Source organism: Octopus bimaculoides, chromosome 4 (genome assembly GCF_046866305.1).
Source record: "Octopus bimaculoides isolate indiv1 chromosome 4, ASM4686630v1, whole genome shotgun sequence".
NCBI classification, from domain to species: Eukaryota; Metazoa; Mollusca; class Cephalopoda; order Octopoda; family Octopodidae; genus Octopus; species Octopus bimaculoides.
In genome coordinates, this window is record NC_142931.1 from 52,433,964 (window position 1) to 52,455,068 (window position 21,105).

The 21,105-nt window shown below is 34.4% G+C and overlaps 2 protein-coding genes across 2 annotated transcripts in view; one reads left to right on the forward strand and one right to left on the reverse strand.

The window, feature by feature from the left end:
* LOC106872156 (translocating chain-associated membrane protein 1-like 1) overlaps nt 1-10,528 on the reverse strand; it is a 29,246-nt gene extending 18,718 nt beyond the window's left edge. The window contains exon 1 of the mRNA XM_014919038.3: nt 9,996-10,528. Within this exon, the coding sequence (XP_014774524.1) occupies nt 9,996-10,118 (123 nt within the window). The 5' untranslated portion in view covers nt 10,119-10,528. The remainder of the gene's footprint in view (nt 1-9,995) is intronic.
* Nucleotides 10,529-12,100: 1,572 nt separating this feature from the next.
* Nucleotides 12,101-21,105, forward strand: part of LOC149136044 (rRNA methyltransferase 3A, mitochondrial-like) — a 35,145-nt gene continuing 26,140 nt past the window's right edge. Inside the window, exon 1 of the mRNA XM_089350705.1 lies at nt 12,101-12,265. The gene's annotated coding sequence lies outside the window, so the exon portion shown is untranslated. The remainder of the gene's footprint in view (nt 12,266-21,105) is intronic.

Sequence of the window (21,105 nt, forward strand, 5' to 3'; positions counted from 1 at the left end):
GATGTGATTGTAAATTTTCGAAATGACACTATAGGGTAGGTGTGAGAGGCAGAATCTGGGCAGTTTGAACATAAAACAAAGAGAATATTTGGGCCAGATATGGCTGGATTAAATGTTAAAAGATTCAGTTGATTTACATGCTCAAAGTTTTAGTTTTAACTTTGATGTACTTTAGATTTTTAAACTCAGAAAGAAGCTGCTGATTTTCTTTTATAGTATTTTTATAGTTTCTATCATTTTACTTTATACCCTTTTGATAAAAACAGCCTCTTTTTAAAATTTTGTCCCATCTTACACTTAATCATTTGTAACTTCTTTAATAAAAAAAATACTGTTAAAATGCCAGAAAAGCAAAGATATAGCTTTAAAACCAAACTAACAATCTAAAATGCTAGAAAGTGGCATGAGGATTCATATCAGCCATGTATATATTCTGTGCTTTTAATCAATATAAGAAATATATTAATTTTAATTATAATCAGAATTAATGGTACCATAAATTAAGCTGGAGTCAAAAATTTTGTGTACTGATTCGACAGCCCTGGAAGTGGTACAGGATCAAGGAATGGCAATATACGACATGAAAAAAACAAAATTAAAATTATGACCACAGACTAACATTTTAAATTGAAAAAATATTTCAGGGCTTCAACTGATAAATAGCTTCCAATAATAAATACTTAGATTAATAATGGTATATTTATATAAGCTTATGGCGATCACCGTACAATGACTGAAGAAAATAGTCTAATAAAGGGGCAGAAAAAAGGCTTTCCTTGATAGGAAAGCCTTCTTTTATCAATTCAAAAAGTTCCAGAATGTATTGATAATACATGCCAAAATAATTCAAAGTTAGACACAGCAATATAGACAGATGACTAGCAAGATTAAGTTAATAGGACAATTCGCATAGATTAATGGACAATTTCACACACTCAAAATATTCAAAATTTAAAAAATACCACCAACTCTTTTCACTCAACTTCAAATGCAATAAACAAGTTTGTACAAGTTTTATATTTATTCTCTTAATACTAAACAGATACTAATTTTTATCTCAGTCTAAATTCATCCTGTAATCCTTCTCAACACTCTCGGATACAGAAACACAGTATTTCCAATTTAAATAATTTAGTTATTTTTAGATAAAGTAACTTACAATATGATACAGTATGACCTTATCAACCCAAGTGTCAATATTGAGCTAAATATTTAGTTCAGAGTAGTTTTATTCCTTTCACTTTTGATCTATTTCACACTGACATGTAATTGTAGAAGTAATATACAACTGAACAGAAAGCAAAGAAAAATGTAGGTAGGTATGATTTGTGGTTAGACCAGTAAAATGATTTGTGGTTAGACCAGTAAAATAGAAATAAAGCCAAGTTTTGAAGCAAAAGCCAACAAGGAAGCATCTATACAAATCAACATGCTTAATACAACAACCAAAACTCAAATCCTTACCATTATCAAATACTGGGACAATAAGTTCTAAGTCTTAATCCCCAAAGTAACAGTACTTAATCATTTAGTTGCCCCTCATACCCAAAATTGTTTTACATTATTGCTATAGAATATTTACAATAATTTGTTACATTGGCACAAGGCCACATATGAAACGTGTGGTTCTTAGCTGAATGTCTCCAGCACATGACTTTTGATAATTAAATGTGGAAGGCAAAAACTACTTGGCATGATTTGAAGCCATTACTACAGAGATGAAAACATTTTAAAGATTAACATCTACATTAAATTTTGATTCCCACTGAACATCAAGAGTCTTATTCTTAAATGTGCATTTAGTTAGACTAAATTCAAATAAGAAACCTGCCTTTCAAAAAGTGACTGTACACATTTAGGAATAAGGTAGTTGTAGATCAAATTGGACTGAAATGCAGTATAGATTAAATAAGATTTTTAATTTTAATACATCACAAAATCTAATCACCACCAAAAAGTTGAATTCAAGACAAAAAAATTATTTCTGACTTCACTTCAAGGTTACAAATTTGAGAACGATATGTAGGCAATACAGTTGGCACTAGTACTTGACAAGTTGATAGTGTATCAATCAGAAGTGATGAAAAGTAAATCCTAATATAAGGAATTTAACCAGTTGCTCTATTTCTGCTACTCTACAACCATCATTTATTGGCTTCTTCCCTATGTATGTCATGTTCATGTCTTTACAAGCACCTTCTATGCATCTTCTGCTAGAGACTACATTTCTAGTTCTACAGCTAATGCCAGGGATAATCCTACATACCATGCAGTTATCATTGGTGCATGTGGTATTCTCAAAGGGATACATCCTACATAGTTGTGATCTGATGGAGTTCCCTGGCTTTTCAACAATCTTAATGTTGAGTTTGGTCTCTTTCAGAGCTTTCATTTTTTTGTTTTATTTTAGGGTTAAACAAATTTTTTAGTAAGAAGAGACAACCAAAAAGTACTGAAAATGTATACAATGCCTGACATTAAATACCTACAGCTGTACTGTTTCACACCTTTTTAACAACTCAATGAATGAGATTCTTCTAATCAATAACCATGGAATCAAAGAAATGAAAATCAAAGCAAAATTGAGAACTATATAATATTTCTTAATCATTCATCCTTATCACCACCAATATCTACTAGCATTGTTGGTAAGATTTTCTTTTTTTCTCATTGTGCATTAGGTTGGTAAACCTTTCTGTGATCTTACCATCTGCTACTAAAACAGGAAAATTTGTTCACATAACTCATTATATATATATATATATATATATATATATATATATATATATATACACACACACACACACATTTGTTTATAATAGTGGACTCATTCTAATTCAGACATACAGGTATCAATTATTAAGAAGCTCCTGTGTGTCACCTGGCCTGCTAAAAGTATCAGCTAATCTGCTTCAAAATCACACTGAATTGTCTTGGAAAGAAAAATAAGAGGAATGACATTGGATAACGTAGTCTTAGGTAAACAATGCATTAAAAAGACAGGAGGAACAGAGCTTTAATGTCAGTACTCAGTTTCCCTTGATCAGAGCTGACTTCAGTCTTAAGTCTTACAAGCAACATCTAACACCTTTAGTTCTTAAAGAAATTTCTTAGTCTTTATAAAGTTTTTTATTCTCACACAGCACAACCAGTAAATCACCAACTTGTCCACTAGATATGCAACTAAATAAAAAAAATAGTACTTTATCACTAAATAAAGTTATCCAAAAGTAAACATCATCCATTGATGTTTCTAGAGCAATATGGCCTTCCACACAAAAGTGTAGAATGTCAAATTGATAGGTTTAGGGTCCTGAACAAGCAAAAGAGAAAATCGGACCACTTGGTGACATTGTAGCATGATGAGACCACATGGTACACTGTAGTATGGTAACAGAGTAAGAGACCATATGGTAACAGTAGTGAGAGAGACCATATCGTAAGAAAACACATGGTGAAAAAGAGGTCACATGCTTACATTGCACATTGAAGTAAGTAGGACAAGTAGACATCCAGTTTCTGAGCACTGTCCACCATCTGACAAGCAATTTAGCTTGATAATTTGTGCTTTGCTTAAATTACCTTGGATATACTTTAAACAATCAGAATCTTATTCAATTTTATAAGAGCATTCGAAAATGCATGTATCGGAATTTTATTGAAAATAATGTAGAGTTTTATAAAAATTTACTTAACATGTGATGCGTTTAAAAAACACCTGCAATTTGCTGCCTGTTTGTAGTGTACATGTTATGTTGCAGGCTAAAATGGGTAGGTTCATTTTGTTTTTGCTTGTTTTCGTTTTTTGGTGATTGTGTGTGTGTGTGTGTGTTTCATGCCCTGAAAGAAATGCTAAAAAGACTACATTTAACCATGGGTGAAACAAAAGATAACTTCCATGTATTTTGCACACTATGCATATGTTTAAGTGGAAATTAGCAGTGAGGATAAAGTGCAGTTGAACAACCCCAATAAACAAAGTTAACATTTGTATTACTGGTATGTTATCATTGACCACCCCCACCCCCAACCCAATCAAGATGACAAAATCTGGCTGCAGAATTTTGTAAAATATATCATGTTAAACATCAGTTACACAGATGTGTTGCTTATGGAATAAAAGTTGACAGTAATATGTAGCAACTAACTGATAGTGAGAAATATAACAAGTCGGAAAACTAAAGCAAAAGTTTTATGTGAAAATATTCCAGTGCCAGATTCGGTATCAAAGAAGGAGGAACAAACTAAAGGGCATAGTTACCCTTTTCTGTAGCAACTGATGCTTTAAACAAAGGTGCAGGTGTATGCCTAATGTGTCTGATAGACACAGCATCCTCATTCAAACACACCTGGTAAGCTGGGTATTGGACAAATCAGACAATCTGATTTAAGAGGCAGATTATTGGCGTTTTCATTTGCTATTTAATGTCTAGGTATATTTTACATTATGGCTTCACCAGAGAACCATGTTGACCTTAACTGAAAGTTCATAAGTTGGTGCTTCAGTAGTGAGAGTTTGTGAAGAGTATAATATTAAACCACAGTTTCAGAAATACAAAGCTAAGCACTAATTAACTATATTTTCTTTGAAAGGTAATGTCACAGCAAATTTTTAATTCTCTTTTGGTGCAAAGAAGCACACAAGTCACAAAAGATCCAAATCATAAAACGACAGTGGCAAAGCAGTTTATCAAGAATTCAGAGGTAGAATTCCAAAGTGCTGCTGCCAAGTTAGCTAAGTGCATGTGCATCAGCAATTCTGAAGTTGGTGACAAGTAGTTTCAAAACTCGTCTATCATCTTTACATTCACTTTCTATGTCGGCAGGTGTTGAATAGGTCATTGCATTCAAAGCCAGTTCTTATTCGGTGTTACCCCCCCCCTCCTCTTAAATTGGCTTGCACCATGCTTCACTTGTATATACCATTTTAAATATAGTTTCTACAGTCAAAAGCTAATCCTAAAAGTAACCATTTTACAGAATGTATAAGGACATTTTTTTTTTATGTGGCACTAACACTAAAAATGTTACCTTGTCCCCTGTAATATTAAAGGGTCTCTATGTTGTTTCTGTTCTTTCAAGGTAAACATGATCAAGAGCATAAATAGAAAAGAGATGATCAAGAAGGTGAAAGAGGAGATAATATGAGCTAAAAGGAGTGACAGAATGATAGAGATAATAGCTACAATTCATCACTGGTAAGGCAACTGAATTTAAAAAAAAAAAACACCATTAGCAACATGATAGGATAAAAATAAAGATGTAATGATGGTGAGTGATGGACAGTATGTGCCAAATTTAACCAGCCTACCCATGATATAACAAATGTGAAGCAGACATCCAGTTTCTACAGTGATGGAAACAGTTGGTGTGGGGAGGGTTCCTAGTTTCAGTTAATGAAGGGACTTATAGTCTTACACTACGCTCTTCATTGCATCCTCAGAGGCCTTAACATACCTCAAGTTCCTAAGATCAATTTCTATCACCGGTTTAAGTGACAATGTATGTGTGACTTGTCTGAAAACAACTTTCTTAGCAAATTGTTGAAACTTACCTAAAAAGGTGCCATGCCTTTTGAATGATTCATATGGATGAATTATATGAAGAGCGTGGAATTGTGGAGAATGATCAGCACCAAAAAGATGGTATATAATAGGTACAGGTATGGCTGTGCAGTTAAGAAGTTCATTTCCCAGCCATGTGGTTGGTTTTGGGTTCAGTTCCACTTTGGGCAAATATCTTCTACTATAGCCCAGGCTGACCTATACCTTGAGAAGGTATCTGATAAATGGAAACTGGAATAAGGCCATCATATGTATGTATATACTCACACACACGTGTGTGTGAGTGCGCGTGCATGCACGTTAATGAGTTTATATTTGCCTCATATCCACATGCAATTTGCAGATTGTAAACAAAATAGCTCACTCAATCAGTGTCATTTGTTTCCCTTTCTCCATCTAATCAAGTCCATGATGTTTGTTGTTTGATAGATAGGGAGACTATTAACTCGCATCAACAGGTGGGGATTAGCGTCAAGGAGGCAATGAGGCTATAGAAAACTTGGCCCCAACGTACTCTCGTCTGCCCCATACAAACATGGTAAAGCAGACATTAAAATGACGATGATGAACGAGATGGTAGGTAATCATGGTAATAAGGAATGTTATAACCAATTCAGTAAATAAGGTTTCTTCTACAAATCACCTGAAGCCAAACACAGCAATGTTCACACAGACTAAGTTTTTGTTAGCGACTTCAGCTTGGAGAAAACAGGTGATAAAAATAAATATTAGCCTATTCTCGGAAACCATTCATATGAAGAAAAAAAAATCATAATTTAAGAATAACGAATTTTAAACTGAAAAGGAGCTTTGAAGAAAATGTTTAAGGATTTTGCTGGATTTGTTGAAGCAAACCTAGCATGCTCGAATTTTTATTGACAAAAATCATTAAAGCTAAAGTAATCATTTGTTTTTGCAATAAGGTTTAAATTTTATAAAAATGTAGTTTGAAATGCAATACGTGTATATGCGACTGACCACGTATGTAATTTCCCATTTGAATATTTGGAAATGGCCACCGAAGTAGAGAGACAACATAGTGAGAGCGAGATTCCCCCACCACTACACATGGTTGCATTGCAGTATCTAAAGAAAAACACCACATGGCTGCACTGCAGTATGGTGTACGAGCGAAACATAACAGAAAAACTGAAAGGAGACGAGATAATATTAAGAAGGAATCCTGATTTATTTAAAAAGATAAAAGGCCGAATGAATTCCAAAGATGTTCTCGAGAACTTTTCCTTTAATACGAACAAAACCCCTACAGACGACTGATAAGAAATGAAGTGATGTAGAAACAATTTGAGATATTAATTGCCATTTCCTATCGGAATGTATTTACACGAATGAAGGAAAGATCCTGACTCTTATAAAAGAGACCTTATGATAAATGCAGAGCTATGTGCTTGGACTTGCAATGACAAACTATAACTAGTAATTTAAATCAATATATCTATTTTATTACTACTTAGTCTGCAAAACAATAAAAAGGATTTTAAAAAGTTTCTATTTATTTGAATCGAATGGGTTGATTGATAACGCTGTGTGTACAGTTTTTAGGAGCACCCTCGTATAACGAGTTTAGACTTGGTTACATCTAACCATCGAATGTGTAAAGAAAAAAAAAACTTTAAAAAATTGTCTCAATGTTAAATGTCTATAAAATGTATTGAGTTTGGAGAGGAAATGGTACATTTTATATCAGTCATTTGCTCAGGCAAATTTCTGAATAATATATATGCAATGCCGAAATGTTCAAACCAAACTGAAATGCAAGTGAATGACTGATAGCAGGCGCGCGCACACGCACACAACTTCACATGCCGTTTCCACGTAGTCAAAAACTATTATAATAACAAAACAAATATAGAGATAAATTTAATGAATAAACTCGAAAATTAATAATTTTCGCTAGATCATTAGTGAAAAGGTCCAAAGTAATGAAAGACATTCTTTAATACCTTTGAAGAATAACTAACATATTGAGAAATAAATAAGTCAGTCGAACTCATTCTTTAAAAAAAAAAAAAAATTGACACTTAGACAAATGCAACCAAAGAAATTAAAACCGTGAAAATGTAAGAAGTAACACGTAAGAAATTAACAGGAGAAAAAAAAAAAATCCAAGCACTTTCCAATAATATTCTTTAAAAGTTAGCGGTTGAGATAAATATTCTATCACAATTATTTTTTGTTTTATTTCAAGATGTTTAGAAAAAAAAGAAAGCAAGTATAATTACAAAAGAAAATTTTAATTTTTTTTTTTTTTATAGTAAACATTACTACAAAATTACTACATATTACGTGGAGTGGGAAGCATGTATGTAGGAATTGACCATATGGTGTCGGCAATGTTTAAAAAGGTCGTAGCAGTAATATGCGGAATCATCGTGGATATTTAATTAAATTTTTAAAATGTACGTTATTCCATCCTTAAGAAAATTTTGAAGAGCCTTTAAGCCAGATTCTAAAATTAATAAAACTCGCATAAGAGGGACCATAAATGATTTGAACTGTCAAAGCAATCTTGGGGGGGGGGGGAGACATGTGCTTTTTACTGACACGTTTCCACCGAGAACAACACAGCTGATACTGATCAACAGAATTGTATTTTAAACATTTCACATAGAAACATTTTGTAAATTTTTCTTACAAAATTTTTCATGCAACTATGGAGAATTTCATGAATTCAAGCATTTTGAAATTTTAGAAAATAAGTCTTTTAACAATATTATTCCTCAATATGTATTCTGCATTGATTTTGAAATGCCGGTCGTAAAACGTACAAGACCCGTTCCAAATTCGAATAGACAATTTTGTAACTGTCCATGAAATAAAACAATTATATATAATCAAGAAATAATGAAGAATTTTCGTCACATAAAATACTTTCGTATCCAAGACGAGTTTATGTCGCAATATGGCTCAACATGAATACGTTTGGGATAAGTCTATTCCACGCAACTTCAGCATTTACATAGATTTATGGAAACTAAACTTCTTTAGAACTTATGCTACTGACTTAGGACAGTTGACTAAAGGAGAAATCTTTATCATCTTGGTTCCAAAAGATGAAAATAGAAATCCCGGTAAATTTCAGGATATCATTTTAGTTTTTATTAGTTGTACGGCTTAGAATTAATATTATTATAATAAGCTACCAAAGTCTTGTTTGTTCTGGAGTTGACGATAGCAAATAACAACCTGCTAACGGCTGTTTGGACATTAAGTGTACAATTTGAGATATGTAAAAGTAATTAACCAGCTGTTAATTTGCAGACATGAAAACATACACGCGTTTTTAAAACTGACACTCCGTTCACTGCAACAAGAAGTTTCATTTAGTTTGCCAATCCAGGGGCGGGGAGAATCAAAGCAGCCAGATTTCCACATGGTAAATATACATCTAGACCGTATTTGCAGCTATAAATCGTTTTAAAACGAATGGTTAAGACACAAGTATTGTATTAGGAAACGAGCACAGTTGATTATTTATGCTATCAGTCCTGTTTTGTCGATCGAGAGCGAGAAGGCTATGTCGAGTCCGAAAATACCAACTTGACATAAGCAAAATAAGAACAAATCTTATCCTAGTTCATAGAAACCAGTCTTATTAGAAATATAAGTACCAACGTGAGCGGGTACTTTTATGATAAGTGAACAGAAGGAGGAAAATCCCTCAAATTTCGTTACTCAATAACACTAAGTTAAAACAAAAAAACATTAAATTCTATAAAAATATGACAGTTGTAAAACATATTACTAATGTATGAAAGGGAAAACAGGAAGACAATAAGAACAATAAAAGTGAAAGGGTTAATTTTGACCAGAATCTAAGAGTAACCAGGAAGTGTTTGTGGGGTGTAATTTCTAAGTATTTCTAGAAAACTGTTTTAGATATTGAAACATTCATTCTTCAGTGTTGAGAAAGGTAATGATGGATTCTTAAGTCCGGTTTAAACGGTCTAGAATTACTGTCTAAGACAATGGGACAGAGCGTTAAAAGGAGAATGGGCAATAATGAAAGGAGGTGAAGGTCTTCTATAAATAACTTAAAAGAAAACAGAATCTCAGCAGCATCCAAGAACAAGTTATTACATGTCAGCCTTTTTTTTTTAAACTTCACACCCCTTACATATCACCACGTCACGTATATACATGCAAAAAAAAAAATTAAAATTAAAGAGTCTATTTCCTTAACACACACACACACATACATACAAGTTTCATCAGCTTGGTCTTTTGGGACACGTAGACATTTCAGAAAACGACATATAACCATTATATAATGGTAATACACTTTTTCATTAATACAAGTCTAAGTTACACACAGCGACAGATAGAAATGCTTCATGTCTACGTGCATGAAAGACAGCAAAGAGAAATAGAGAGAGGATAGAAAGACAGAAAAGTCAGTGCCGGCTTTACCTGGAAGATAAGGCCCAGTATAAACACCATGGCAACACAACATACGATGTCAGCATGATTCTGGATAAAATATTCTTGGCTCAAGATCGGAGGATTCTTTGTACGTTGACGTCGCATGCCCATGTTTGCTTGTTATAGTAGGAGTAGTTGGGGAAAAAAACCCTGCAGAAGCTAGTTAGAAATATAAATATATAAATGTTGTGTTGACGGTATATGTAGAGTTAAATCAGAAGAGCTATCTCTGTGGTAATTTCTTTTCAAATCTTTCGATTCCGTATCAACGTGGGGAGGGCGTTTTTGTTGTTGTTTTTTTTTAAACACCCTCCTTTAAAAAAATAAAACAAATCTATTTTTTTTTCTTAGAGGTATCTGTGTTATAAACACAATGGGTGGTAGATAAACACTGGTGTCGGTTCTTTTAAGCAGTAAATCTTACTGCTGATTATAAAGTTGGTCACGCTGGAGCAATGGTAGCAGGTCGTAATGTACCAGGACTGTTAAAGCTAGCACCGAGTGAAAGAGAGGGTGTATATAATTGAAAGAGGGCGAGAGGAGGAATATATATATATAAGTGAGTAAAAGGAAGAGGAGGAGAGAGAGTGTAAGACTCAAACGTGATTAAGGAAATAATTGAATGAGCAAACAAACATGATGAAAGACAGAGAGAGAGAGAAATAGACGGAGAGTACAATAAGTAAAGCGAAGGAGTAGATGCGAGAAATATATAAACTTTAAGAAAAAGGAATGAAGGGGAGTAGAAAGAGAGAAAATCGTAGAAAGTGTGAGTACATAAAAGAAAGAGGGAGGAGTAACACCGAAAAAAATCTTTCAACGTTTCGTGACGTTGACGCCGACGCGAATACTGACAATTGTGGCAGTAATAGGGTGAGTGATTGAAATCGAACAAAAGAAATAGAGAGAGGAATGAGAAAACATTTATAAGCCGGTTGGAGTAGTAGTCAAAGGTAAAAGACAATACTATCAGAGTGTATATATCGAAAGAAGAATTGACAATAAAAACATATATATATATATATATATATATATATACGTATATAGTTAAAATAGGAGGGGTGAGATGACAGAGTGCAAGTAAGAGATATGGATTATGACGAAGTAGCAGTTAGCGGTAGTTGAGAGAAATATGACGTTAGAGTGAAAGAGATGACAAGTGGCGGTAAGAGTATAAGTCAAGTGAACTGCAAGGGAGATAAATCGATGTCAAAGGGTAAGTAATAATGTCTGACTGAAGGAATTATAGTTTTGAAAACTGGTGACAATAGGAGAATAAATATCAACTTTGGAGAAAAAATTCAAATAGAAGCAAATCATATCTAAACTAAAAAGGACCTTCGCAGCGCAGAAAAATCATTTACTGCATAACTTTATATTCTTACAAATTTTGGCGCAAGGACAGTAGTTTTGAAGGGAGGGACTAGTTGATTACATCGACACCAGTGGTATTTATTTTATCAAACTCAACCGGATTTAAGGCACAGTAGACTTCAGCGAAATTTGAAATCAGAACGCAAGAAATACTAGTAAGAACTTTGTTCGGCATACTTGGCGATTCTACCGGCTGGCCGCCTTAGCAGTTGTTGGCACTCCGTCGCTTACGACGTCGAGGGTTCCTGTTGATCCAATCAACGGAACAGCCTGCTCGTGAAATTAACGTGCAAGTGGCTGAGCACTCCACAGACACGTGCACCATTAACGTAGTTCTCGGGGATATTCAGCGTGACACAGTGTGACAAGGCTGATCCTTTGAATTACAGGTACAACAGAAACAGGAAGTAAGAGTGAGAGAAAGTTGTGGTGGAAGAGTACAGCAGTGTTCGCCACCATCCCCTGCCGGAGCCTCGTGGAGCTTTTAGGTGTTTTCGCTCAAAAAACACTCACAACGCCCGGTCTGGAAATCGAAACCGCGATCCTATGACCATGAGTCCGCTGCCCTAACCACTGGGCCTTCACTAAGGAGCAGTATCAAGAAAACAAATATGATTGACCGGAAGCCGAGGAAGTGTACATGCGCGAATTCCAGAAATCTAACGGAAATGTTGACGTTGCAATAAATAGAAATCTGATTGGTCAAACGTTTAGGTGTTACAGCGGGAGAAACGAAAGTAGATGTTAAGCGGAAGCATGTGTTCGTAGTAGTGTCCATTGTATCTTTTTGTTTTCCATTCCAGTACCATAGATTGAATGGAACTGAAAGAAATTATTCTACCCTCCTTTCATGACATTTACATTTGTCATTAATGTATTTCGATGTGAGTTACTTCATAAACTCATTAATATTTTTTTTTTTTTTTTACACGAAACCTTAACCCTCTGGCATTTAAACCAGCCATATCCAGCCCGAATATTCTACCTGTTTTGTGTTCAAACAGGCCAGATATTACGCCTCATACCTATCCAACAACGTCATTCTAAAAAGAAACAAATGCATCATCGAAATCTCGAAACTGAGATAAGGCATCATTAATTCAAAGCATGAATAAATAAACATTACATTTGACTGTAATCTGAATGCTAAAGGGTTAACTATCGCCAGAGAAAAGTACACGTGAATGAATGTTTTTATCAGAAAAGAAATTGCTGTTTAAAAGAAGTGTTTTGTTTCTTTATTCTTTATTCCCATATTTCTATAATTGTGATGTTAAAAAAAGACCAAAAGTTTACTATTGTTGATTGTTTTGTTCATGTTACTAAATTTTTATTCCATTATTTATTTTTGCTGTTTTTTGTTTTGTTTTAGCGTATATTTTATTTTAGTGTTAGTGAAATCTTTTTTATAATTTTTTTACTACTACACCTGTCTCACGAAACGTGGTCACATCTATAGGAGAACTTTCGGAATAGCTGTCACTGCCCCATGGGGAAAGAACGGGTGTAAGAAATTGGAAGTGTTTCCTTTCGTGATAGAATTTTTAAAAAAATTTTGGTCTCCCATATCGTGCCCTTTTCCGGTATATTTGTCAGATAGATAGATATATATATAGAGAGAGAGAGATAGGCAGACAGACAGGTAGATAGCTCCGGCCAGTCAGTAGCCAAAGAATCAACTCAAACCAGCAGTAACGTTCCTTGTCAGATTTTTCTACTTTCACTTCTGACAGCTAATACCATGACAGTGGTAATCAACGAAGGTGATCTACCTAGTGATCAAAACTTTTAAATTGTTTATTAAATACATTTCACAGTTCACAAACTTTGTATGACATTTTCGCCGACGCACTCCATCCCACTCTTCGGATTCCAGTTTGCTCAAAGAAAACGGTTTCGAAAAGTATGAAGGCCATAGATCACATTGTCTCACAACCTGATCTCAAAAGGCTCTTTTCATGAAACTCAAATATTTGGTTATTGCACCATTGTATGTATTTTATTATCTCTATATAAAGTGAATAATTGCACCCACACTTCTACTACTTTTACTGGTATATGATTACAGATTTATAGCAACACACCAACACGTTCAATATGCAACTTAGAGACTGCATTATGTATGAGGAAATAAAGTCAGGGTGTATGAATTAAACGATATAATCGTAATTTACACCCTATTTGGGGAAAATTTGCATTAAAGAATATACATCATACAAATGCTTTTAGCAGAGAAATATTAACAGACTTGTGTAAGACAAAGTTACGCTAACCTATCGAGTATCACCGCAGACTAATTAAAAATAGTGAAAAAGCAACCATTGATTGCTCTTTGCCGCTACATGTCTCTTTTGGAACTAACAGTGATTCGCATTGACTATTACTTTGGTCTCGCCAACCTGAGTGTCCAAAGGTCCTCTTATTAAAAAACAAATCTTATGTCTTAAACAAGGGAGATCACTCACCTATGACGTGATATCAGTTAAAATCATATAATTAGGGTATTCACCCTCTCGGAAGGGAGTGTAAAATTAGAAGTAACATTGTAACTCTTCTTTGGAATTGGATTTTTATGTTTAAACACAATAAAGTCGTTAAATGAAGTTGTTTTTTTTGTGGGGGGTGGGGTGCTAATGCAGATTCACACCTCACCTTGTAAAATGGATTTTTCTGAAAAAGTTTATTCGAATCCCTTTGTTTTATATGTCGGAGATAACGAATATGCAAAAAAAAAAAAAATTGGTGGGGAGAAGAGTTTCGGATCAGGAAGACCATATAAGTTCATGGGGATTTTTCCTTTTTTTTTTTTTTTTGTTTTACTTCGAAACGATATGGGCGGTGAACATCTTTTTATGAAAAAGAAATTTTAACCCCCCCCCCCCCCCATCATCCCACTCCGAACCGATTTTAGCCAATTTTTGGAGCACTTCAAAACCATGGGAAGAGCGTTGGTACTTTTTGGTTATCTGACCCCTGTTAAAAAATTGGGTTATCGTCCCCAACTAATAAAAATTGTTTAACCCTCAATAAACAACAAAAGAAAAATTAAAAATTAAACATGAAAAGTGAAAAGATTAAACATCTTATTGAATCTGATATTTTTATAACAGATCATACGAAGCTGAAAAAATTGATAAACATGAAAACTGGAAAAAATTAAACATCTTATTGAATCTAATAACATTTTTATAACAAATTATGCCATGCCTGTTCAGGAGGCCCGAAGTCAACAATGTGTTGAAGTATTGAATCAAAAGGATCTAACACTTTATCCAATCTCCTATCGCCACAAAAACTCAGCTTTTTAGTGGGGAGATAACCCAATTTTTTAATGGAAGTGAGATAACCAAAAAGTACTGGAGTGTTTTTTTCGGTAAAAAATATATTTTTAAAAATTGTCAGTATTTTGAGAGGGATATTTGTCAGTTGTTTCTAGCACATCCCAAGACAACCCTCCTCATTTCTTTCTCGTTCTCGAATGTACTGTTTTTCAATATTTTTCTCCCCATAAATATATTTATATGCTATGACAAAAATTTTTTTAGATTATGATTTTTTTTTTGCAGCCCACTCCCTGACCCCGATTGTTTCTGTTTGTAAATTATGAATTTATATGAATACTCGTGAATATGTACTCTCGATATGTCAATGATATCAACGTAGTGGTAAAAGACACCCCCACAAGAGAGTACTCTTGAAATAGAAATAGAAACTAAAAGTATGGAGAGCATCCAGCAAATAGCTAACTCCATCCACCAGAGTATTAAGGTTACGATAGACTACCCTACTAAACACCCTAACCATAAATTATCTGTACTAGATACTGAACTCTGGCTAGAAACTGAGAATAATAAAACCCGAATCCTTCATACACACTATGCAAAACCTATGGCCTCCAAATACCTGATCCACCGGAACTCAGCTATTGCGGACAATGCCAAATTCAATATATTGATGGCAGACCTCGTCAGAGTAATGCGAAATGTGTCCTGCATGTGCAATCCTACAGAGTTAAAGAGACATATACAACATTTCGTTCACCGCATGCAGTTCTCAGGTTACAGCCATAAAGAAAGGATCAGAGTATACAAAGGAGCTATGAAGAAATTTGAAACCATCAAACATAACGATAGGAATGGGATTTGCCCACTCTATAGGAGCAAATCCTGGAACACCATTGAAAGGATTAAGAAGAAAATAGGGAAGGCCAACTCATGGTATGATAGCCACAAATACCAGAGCGTCATGTTCGTCGACACCACCCCTAGAGGCGAACTGGTGTACCGCTTTAGAAGGGCCCTAGACAAACTTAAGCTAAGAATTAAGGTTGTTGAAAGGCCAGGCAACTTTATCAAATCCCTTATCAGTAGAACATACTCTTTTAGTAGAACCCCCTGCACTGATAGGAACTGTACTGTATGTAGATTTAGCCCACAAACAAACTGTAAAACCAGAAATGTGGTCTATAGTATAAGATGTACAGAGGGATGATGCAGTAACAAGACAATGACGTATGTAGGGGAAACAGCACGGAGCATAGGAGAGCGGGTAAATGAACATTAGGGGGAACTTAAGGAAGAGAAGAGCTCATCAGTTCTATACCAGCACACTGAGCAGGAACATGGAGGCTCACTCAACAACATAGAAATTAAAATCTTGTCCACACATAGCACAGATGCAGCACTTAGACAAATTACAAAAGCTACACACATAATAGAAGATAAACCTAGCCTGAATAGGAAACTGGAATGGAACACTAACACACACCTCCAACAAACCACAACGTATGACAATAAATTCCCCATAAACCGATAACAATATGAACAAAATATAATACAATACATAGATAAACAAATGGAATTAAATACTACATACGTTAACAAAATTAAATTAAATACAAAAAAAAACAAAAAAAGTAGGTATAAACACATGAACAAATAAATAAATAAAAACAAAAATAACCGAACATGTATTAACAGAGGATATAGATAATACAGGCACTCCCCATACACACTTACAAAACATAGACACATACAATAGGAATATAAACTACAAAATGGCTGATAGTTAGCAAGGTGCCGATTTATAGTAGCTTACTTTTCGACTTATTTTAGAACGTTGTTGAGTCTATAAAATAGGATTTGACTACACCTCCATTTAGAGCACAGTTTAAGCTATCTTTTCATGGAAGAAGGTTTATGTTCCTATAACCTGTGTTAATTTTGTAACCCTTTAAAATGGAAGATAAGAAAGTTTATTTTCAGCACTTGATGCTTTTCTTTTTCCATAAAGGGAAAAATGCCTCAAAAGCAACCAAAGAAATATGCACAGTTTACGGTGATGTTTCTTTATCCGAAAGAACTGTACGGAAGTGATTCGCAAGGTTCTGAGCTGGAGATTGTAGCCTTATTGATAAAGAGCGATCAGGCAGCCCATCCACTACAGATAATGACAAAATAAAGTCATTAAGTATTTGACCATTTCTTTCCTTTAAAAATTGGCATGAACTTTCCGGACAACCCAATATGTATGTGTAAAGATTGAGGAGGACTGGTGCAATGCCCATGACTTTTGCATGTCCTTGCAGTGGTCATATTAATATTCTTTCTGTACATTTTGAAGAATTGAAATGCAAAATGGTTGAATAAACCCGACAAAAAATAAATAAATCAATCAATTGCTAATTAAAAATCATGTTGACGTTATACCCATTTTTGGTAATTATTTTCTTTTAATCATAAATTCTGACTTCATTTTTCTGGTTTTTAAAAACAATATTGATTTCATTTGAGAAAAAAAGCACAGCCTCTTTTTATTTTTGTTAGGAAGAATCACATATAGATATTTTAATACTAATTTTTTTTTTAAGCAGATTGAATTGAACCAGGAGTTTAGAAGTATAAAATGTAAAAATGGGGAAATCTTTAGTCTGGCATTCTTGTACTTTTACCAACTCACTGATCTTCCTTTGAATAATATTGATTTTTTTTTATAGATAAATTGCTTTAGATTTACAGGGTGAATGGAAGTAAAACTGTGTGATAATTGTTTTTCTAATGAGTTAACAGTGTAGTTGTTATAATCAGGAATTGGAAACCAATTGTGTATTCAAGTCACTGGAACTTAACTCTATAGAGTAATAGTTAATGAAACAATATAAAGATCTAGCTCAATTGAATATTGACTCTTTCCAAATAGTCACAAGAAGGGTGTAATCAATTAAATTAGCCAAATGGATAATTGATATAAATTTTATCAATCTTGGAATAATGAAAAGCAAAGTCAGCCCTGACAGAATTTTGAACTCAAGAACATTGAAAGATAAGACTTATCACTGTTAGTCACACTTCAGTCACATACCTATCTTCAATAACATCGTCATCATTTAATGTCTTTTCTATACTGGCATGGGTTGGACGGTTTGACAGGAACTGGCCAGCTGAAGAGCTGCCCAGGCTCTTTGTCTGTTTTGGCTTGGTTACTATGGCTTGATGCTCTTTCTAACACCAAACACTTTATAGAGTGTATTGGGTGCTTTTACACGGCACTGGCATGGGTGTTTTTTTTTTTACATGGCACCAACACCCATGAACCTACAAGATTAAGATCTCTCAGCTCTCTGAAGCAGGATGTAGGGAGCATTCCTGTATGTGAGGGTAGCCACAAATTTACTTATCTTGATATGTCTTCTCAAGCACAGCAAACTGCCAGAAGTTTCAGTCCCTTGTCTTCCCATCTGTGAGGGCCATCATCAGAAGATCCTTTCAGACAGAGAACTCTATACTTCAAGTAAGTGGTTAAATAGCTGGTGAAATGTTCTTTTGCTCTAACTCAGCCCTCATCAGAGGCAACCTGGTCATAAAATTCTGTCTTTTAGATGTAGAGGATTAGGACTATAGTATCTGTTTTCCCTAATTTAAAACGATAGGGTGTGATTTGAAAAACTACTACAGACTAGTCATAAGCTTCTAATATATCAGTGAAATATATATATATTTATGTTTTAATTCCAATATATATTTATATGTGTATGCATGTATTAGAAGTCTGTGTTCAAAGAGCATGGTATAGTTAATTGTATTACCCTTTGTAATTTAGTATTTGTTGTATTGATCCCAGATAAATTGTATGTGGAGATAACCCTGATAGCATTTTAACCCAAAAGCATAAAATTAGATACTAATACTGTTTCTGTATTTTGTTTGTTTTTTTTTCCAACTTACTACTTTAATTCAAGTAAATCCATTTGAGGAGAAGAATGAGTTTTTTATGATATTCATGTCTATTTTTTTAAGGCATTGATGAAATAATTTGACTACAGTGAAATAACCTGAAATTAAAACCAAGTTATTGATTAGATTCATTAGTTATTTATCCAATAGCATTCACCAATTTAACTGAATATTGATTTTTTTTTTTTTTTTTGTTAGATACAATGGCAAATGTTTGTTGGAGATATGTCCTTAATCGGGCTGTACTTTTAAGTAATTATTAAGCGCAGGCATGCCTGTTTGTTGAGAAATTCGCTTCCCAACCATGTAGTTTTGAGTTCAGTCCTACTGCACAGCACTTTAGGCAAGTGTCTTCTACTATACCCTGCAGGCTGGCCAAGGCCTTGTGAGTGGATATGGTTGACGGAAATGAAAAGAGACTGTCGTGTGTGTTTGTTTCCTTACATCTTCAATCACTTGTATGGAAGTGTGACAAGGTGTTGTCAGTTTTCTGTTAAATTGTTTAGTCATTTTGTGTCAGATGTGTGGAAAGGAGATCTTTTACAAGAAAAGTAGTTTAGGGATAGAATCAGGAAGGGCATCTAGCTGTAAAACAATACTTCGAAATAACATCTGCCTTACCCATGGAAAAACAGCTATAAAACAAATGAACTAATGGCAGAACTACAGAGTTCTGAACTGGTACTGCTAGTTTATTACATTGAGGTGAAAATCTCAGATCTCAAAAGAGTTAACTTTGCCTTTTGTTCCTCTGTTTTATGAAATGAGATTTAGTAGTTTACTACGTTTTCCTTATAATGCTTTGGCTTTGTACAAATGTTGGTGCATGGTAGATTGATATGGACATTAAAACTCTGGAGAGAAACTAAATGTAGTCTGTAGATATATTAATCTACATAACAAAGGACCAAGATACCTGATACCTTGTTGTACTCAAGAAGACCCATCCTCTATAGCAGAAGTGTTAAGGTTGCTCCCCCTTTTGAAGAGGATTGGCCTGCAAAAGTTCTATGCTGGTGCCACATAAAAAGCACTCATGCCAATGCTACGTTAAAAGCACCCAGCACATTGTAAAGTGGTTGATGTAAGGAAGGACATCAAGCCATAGAAACTAAGCCAAATCAGACTGGAACTCAATGCAGTCCTTCTGCTTGCCAGCATGGGAAATGGTTGTTAAAGGATGATGATGTTGAAAAACCAAAACACAAATGTAGTGAGAGCAAGGCCCCAGCTGATACACACAAGGAAGTCTACTGCATGATGTAAATGGATGATGAGTGCAAAGTGAAAAAGAGATGTGTTGTCAAAGGAAGGTACATTTAAGAAAGTAGTGAGGTTAAATCTCAGGATGTTGGGTTCTTCTTATTAAATAAAAGATAGAGACAAATGGTGGTTTTCCAGTAGACTTGTGCAAGAAAGGAAAATGGTTGTTGATGCTGATCAAATGTTGCCATCTATTGCTCTAACACTACTGCATTAGTTAAAATATTGATTTCTTTTGACTAGTAAATATTGTGCCAAGGAAGAAACAGTCAAGTGATTTAATCCTAGAACAATACCGGTGCCTATTTTATTGATGAACTGGAGAGATAAAGCGTTTGCTCTTGTGAGATTTGAGTTTTGAATGTTGAACTACAAAACTAAATATTGTTAGGTATTAATCTTTGCCAGCATGCTGGCTTAAAGTTAATAAAATATTAATGATATTTCTTGTTTTTCTTTGTCAATAGGAATCACAATCATGATGTAGTGAGTTTGATTCCCAGACTGAGCTGTGTTGTGTTCTTGAGCAAGACACTTTATTTCAGGTTGCTCCAGTTCACTGAGCTGTAGAAATGAGTTGCGACATCACTGGTGCTAAGCTGTATTGAAAGCATGAAAAAAATATTGGTAAACCAGCAAATTGTCACAGATCTCTTCAGCCTACACTAGCATGGAGCAACATGCTTCTCTACTTGGTCGTTTGACCTGCTTGAAATAGCAACCAAATTACTTTCAATCATACCTACTGTTTTAGAAAAAAACACACCCACATTGGATAAACTGATCCTTGATAAACAGAATGATGGGTCAGTTGTAGCTGGGATATCTTTGATCATAAGTCTGCTTGATTAGAACTGACTTTTAGCTAAGCAACTTTTTTTTACCAAACCAGTGAAAGTGTCACTTAATGATCATTTGACTCACTAGAAAAAATAGTCAAATCTCTCTTAAATCACAGCTGATCATCTTAAAGGAGACATTAGACAATATAAGCCTAGAAAAATTTGTTTAAAAATACAGCAGAATGGTCATGACTGAAATAGATTTGATTATAAACTCTTTCAATTATAGCTAAGCAACAACAATAAAATGGAAGAGCATGTAAAAATCAATAATGAAGAAAACATCGACAATTAGTGATAGTACTGAAAACATTTGAAATGTTGATGACAACTTTCACTGCTATTTGTTGCAGATGAAGTACTGCTCTCATTTCACAGCTGAGGGAT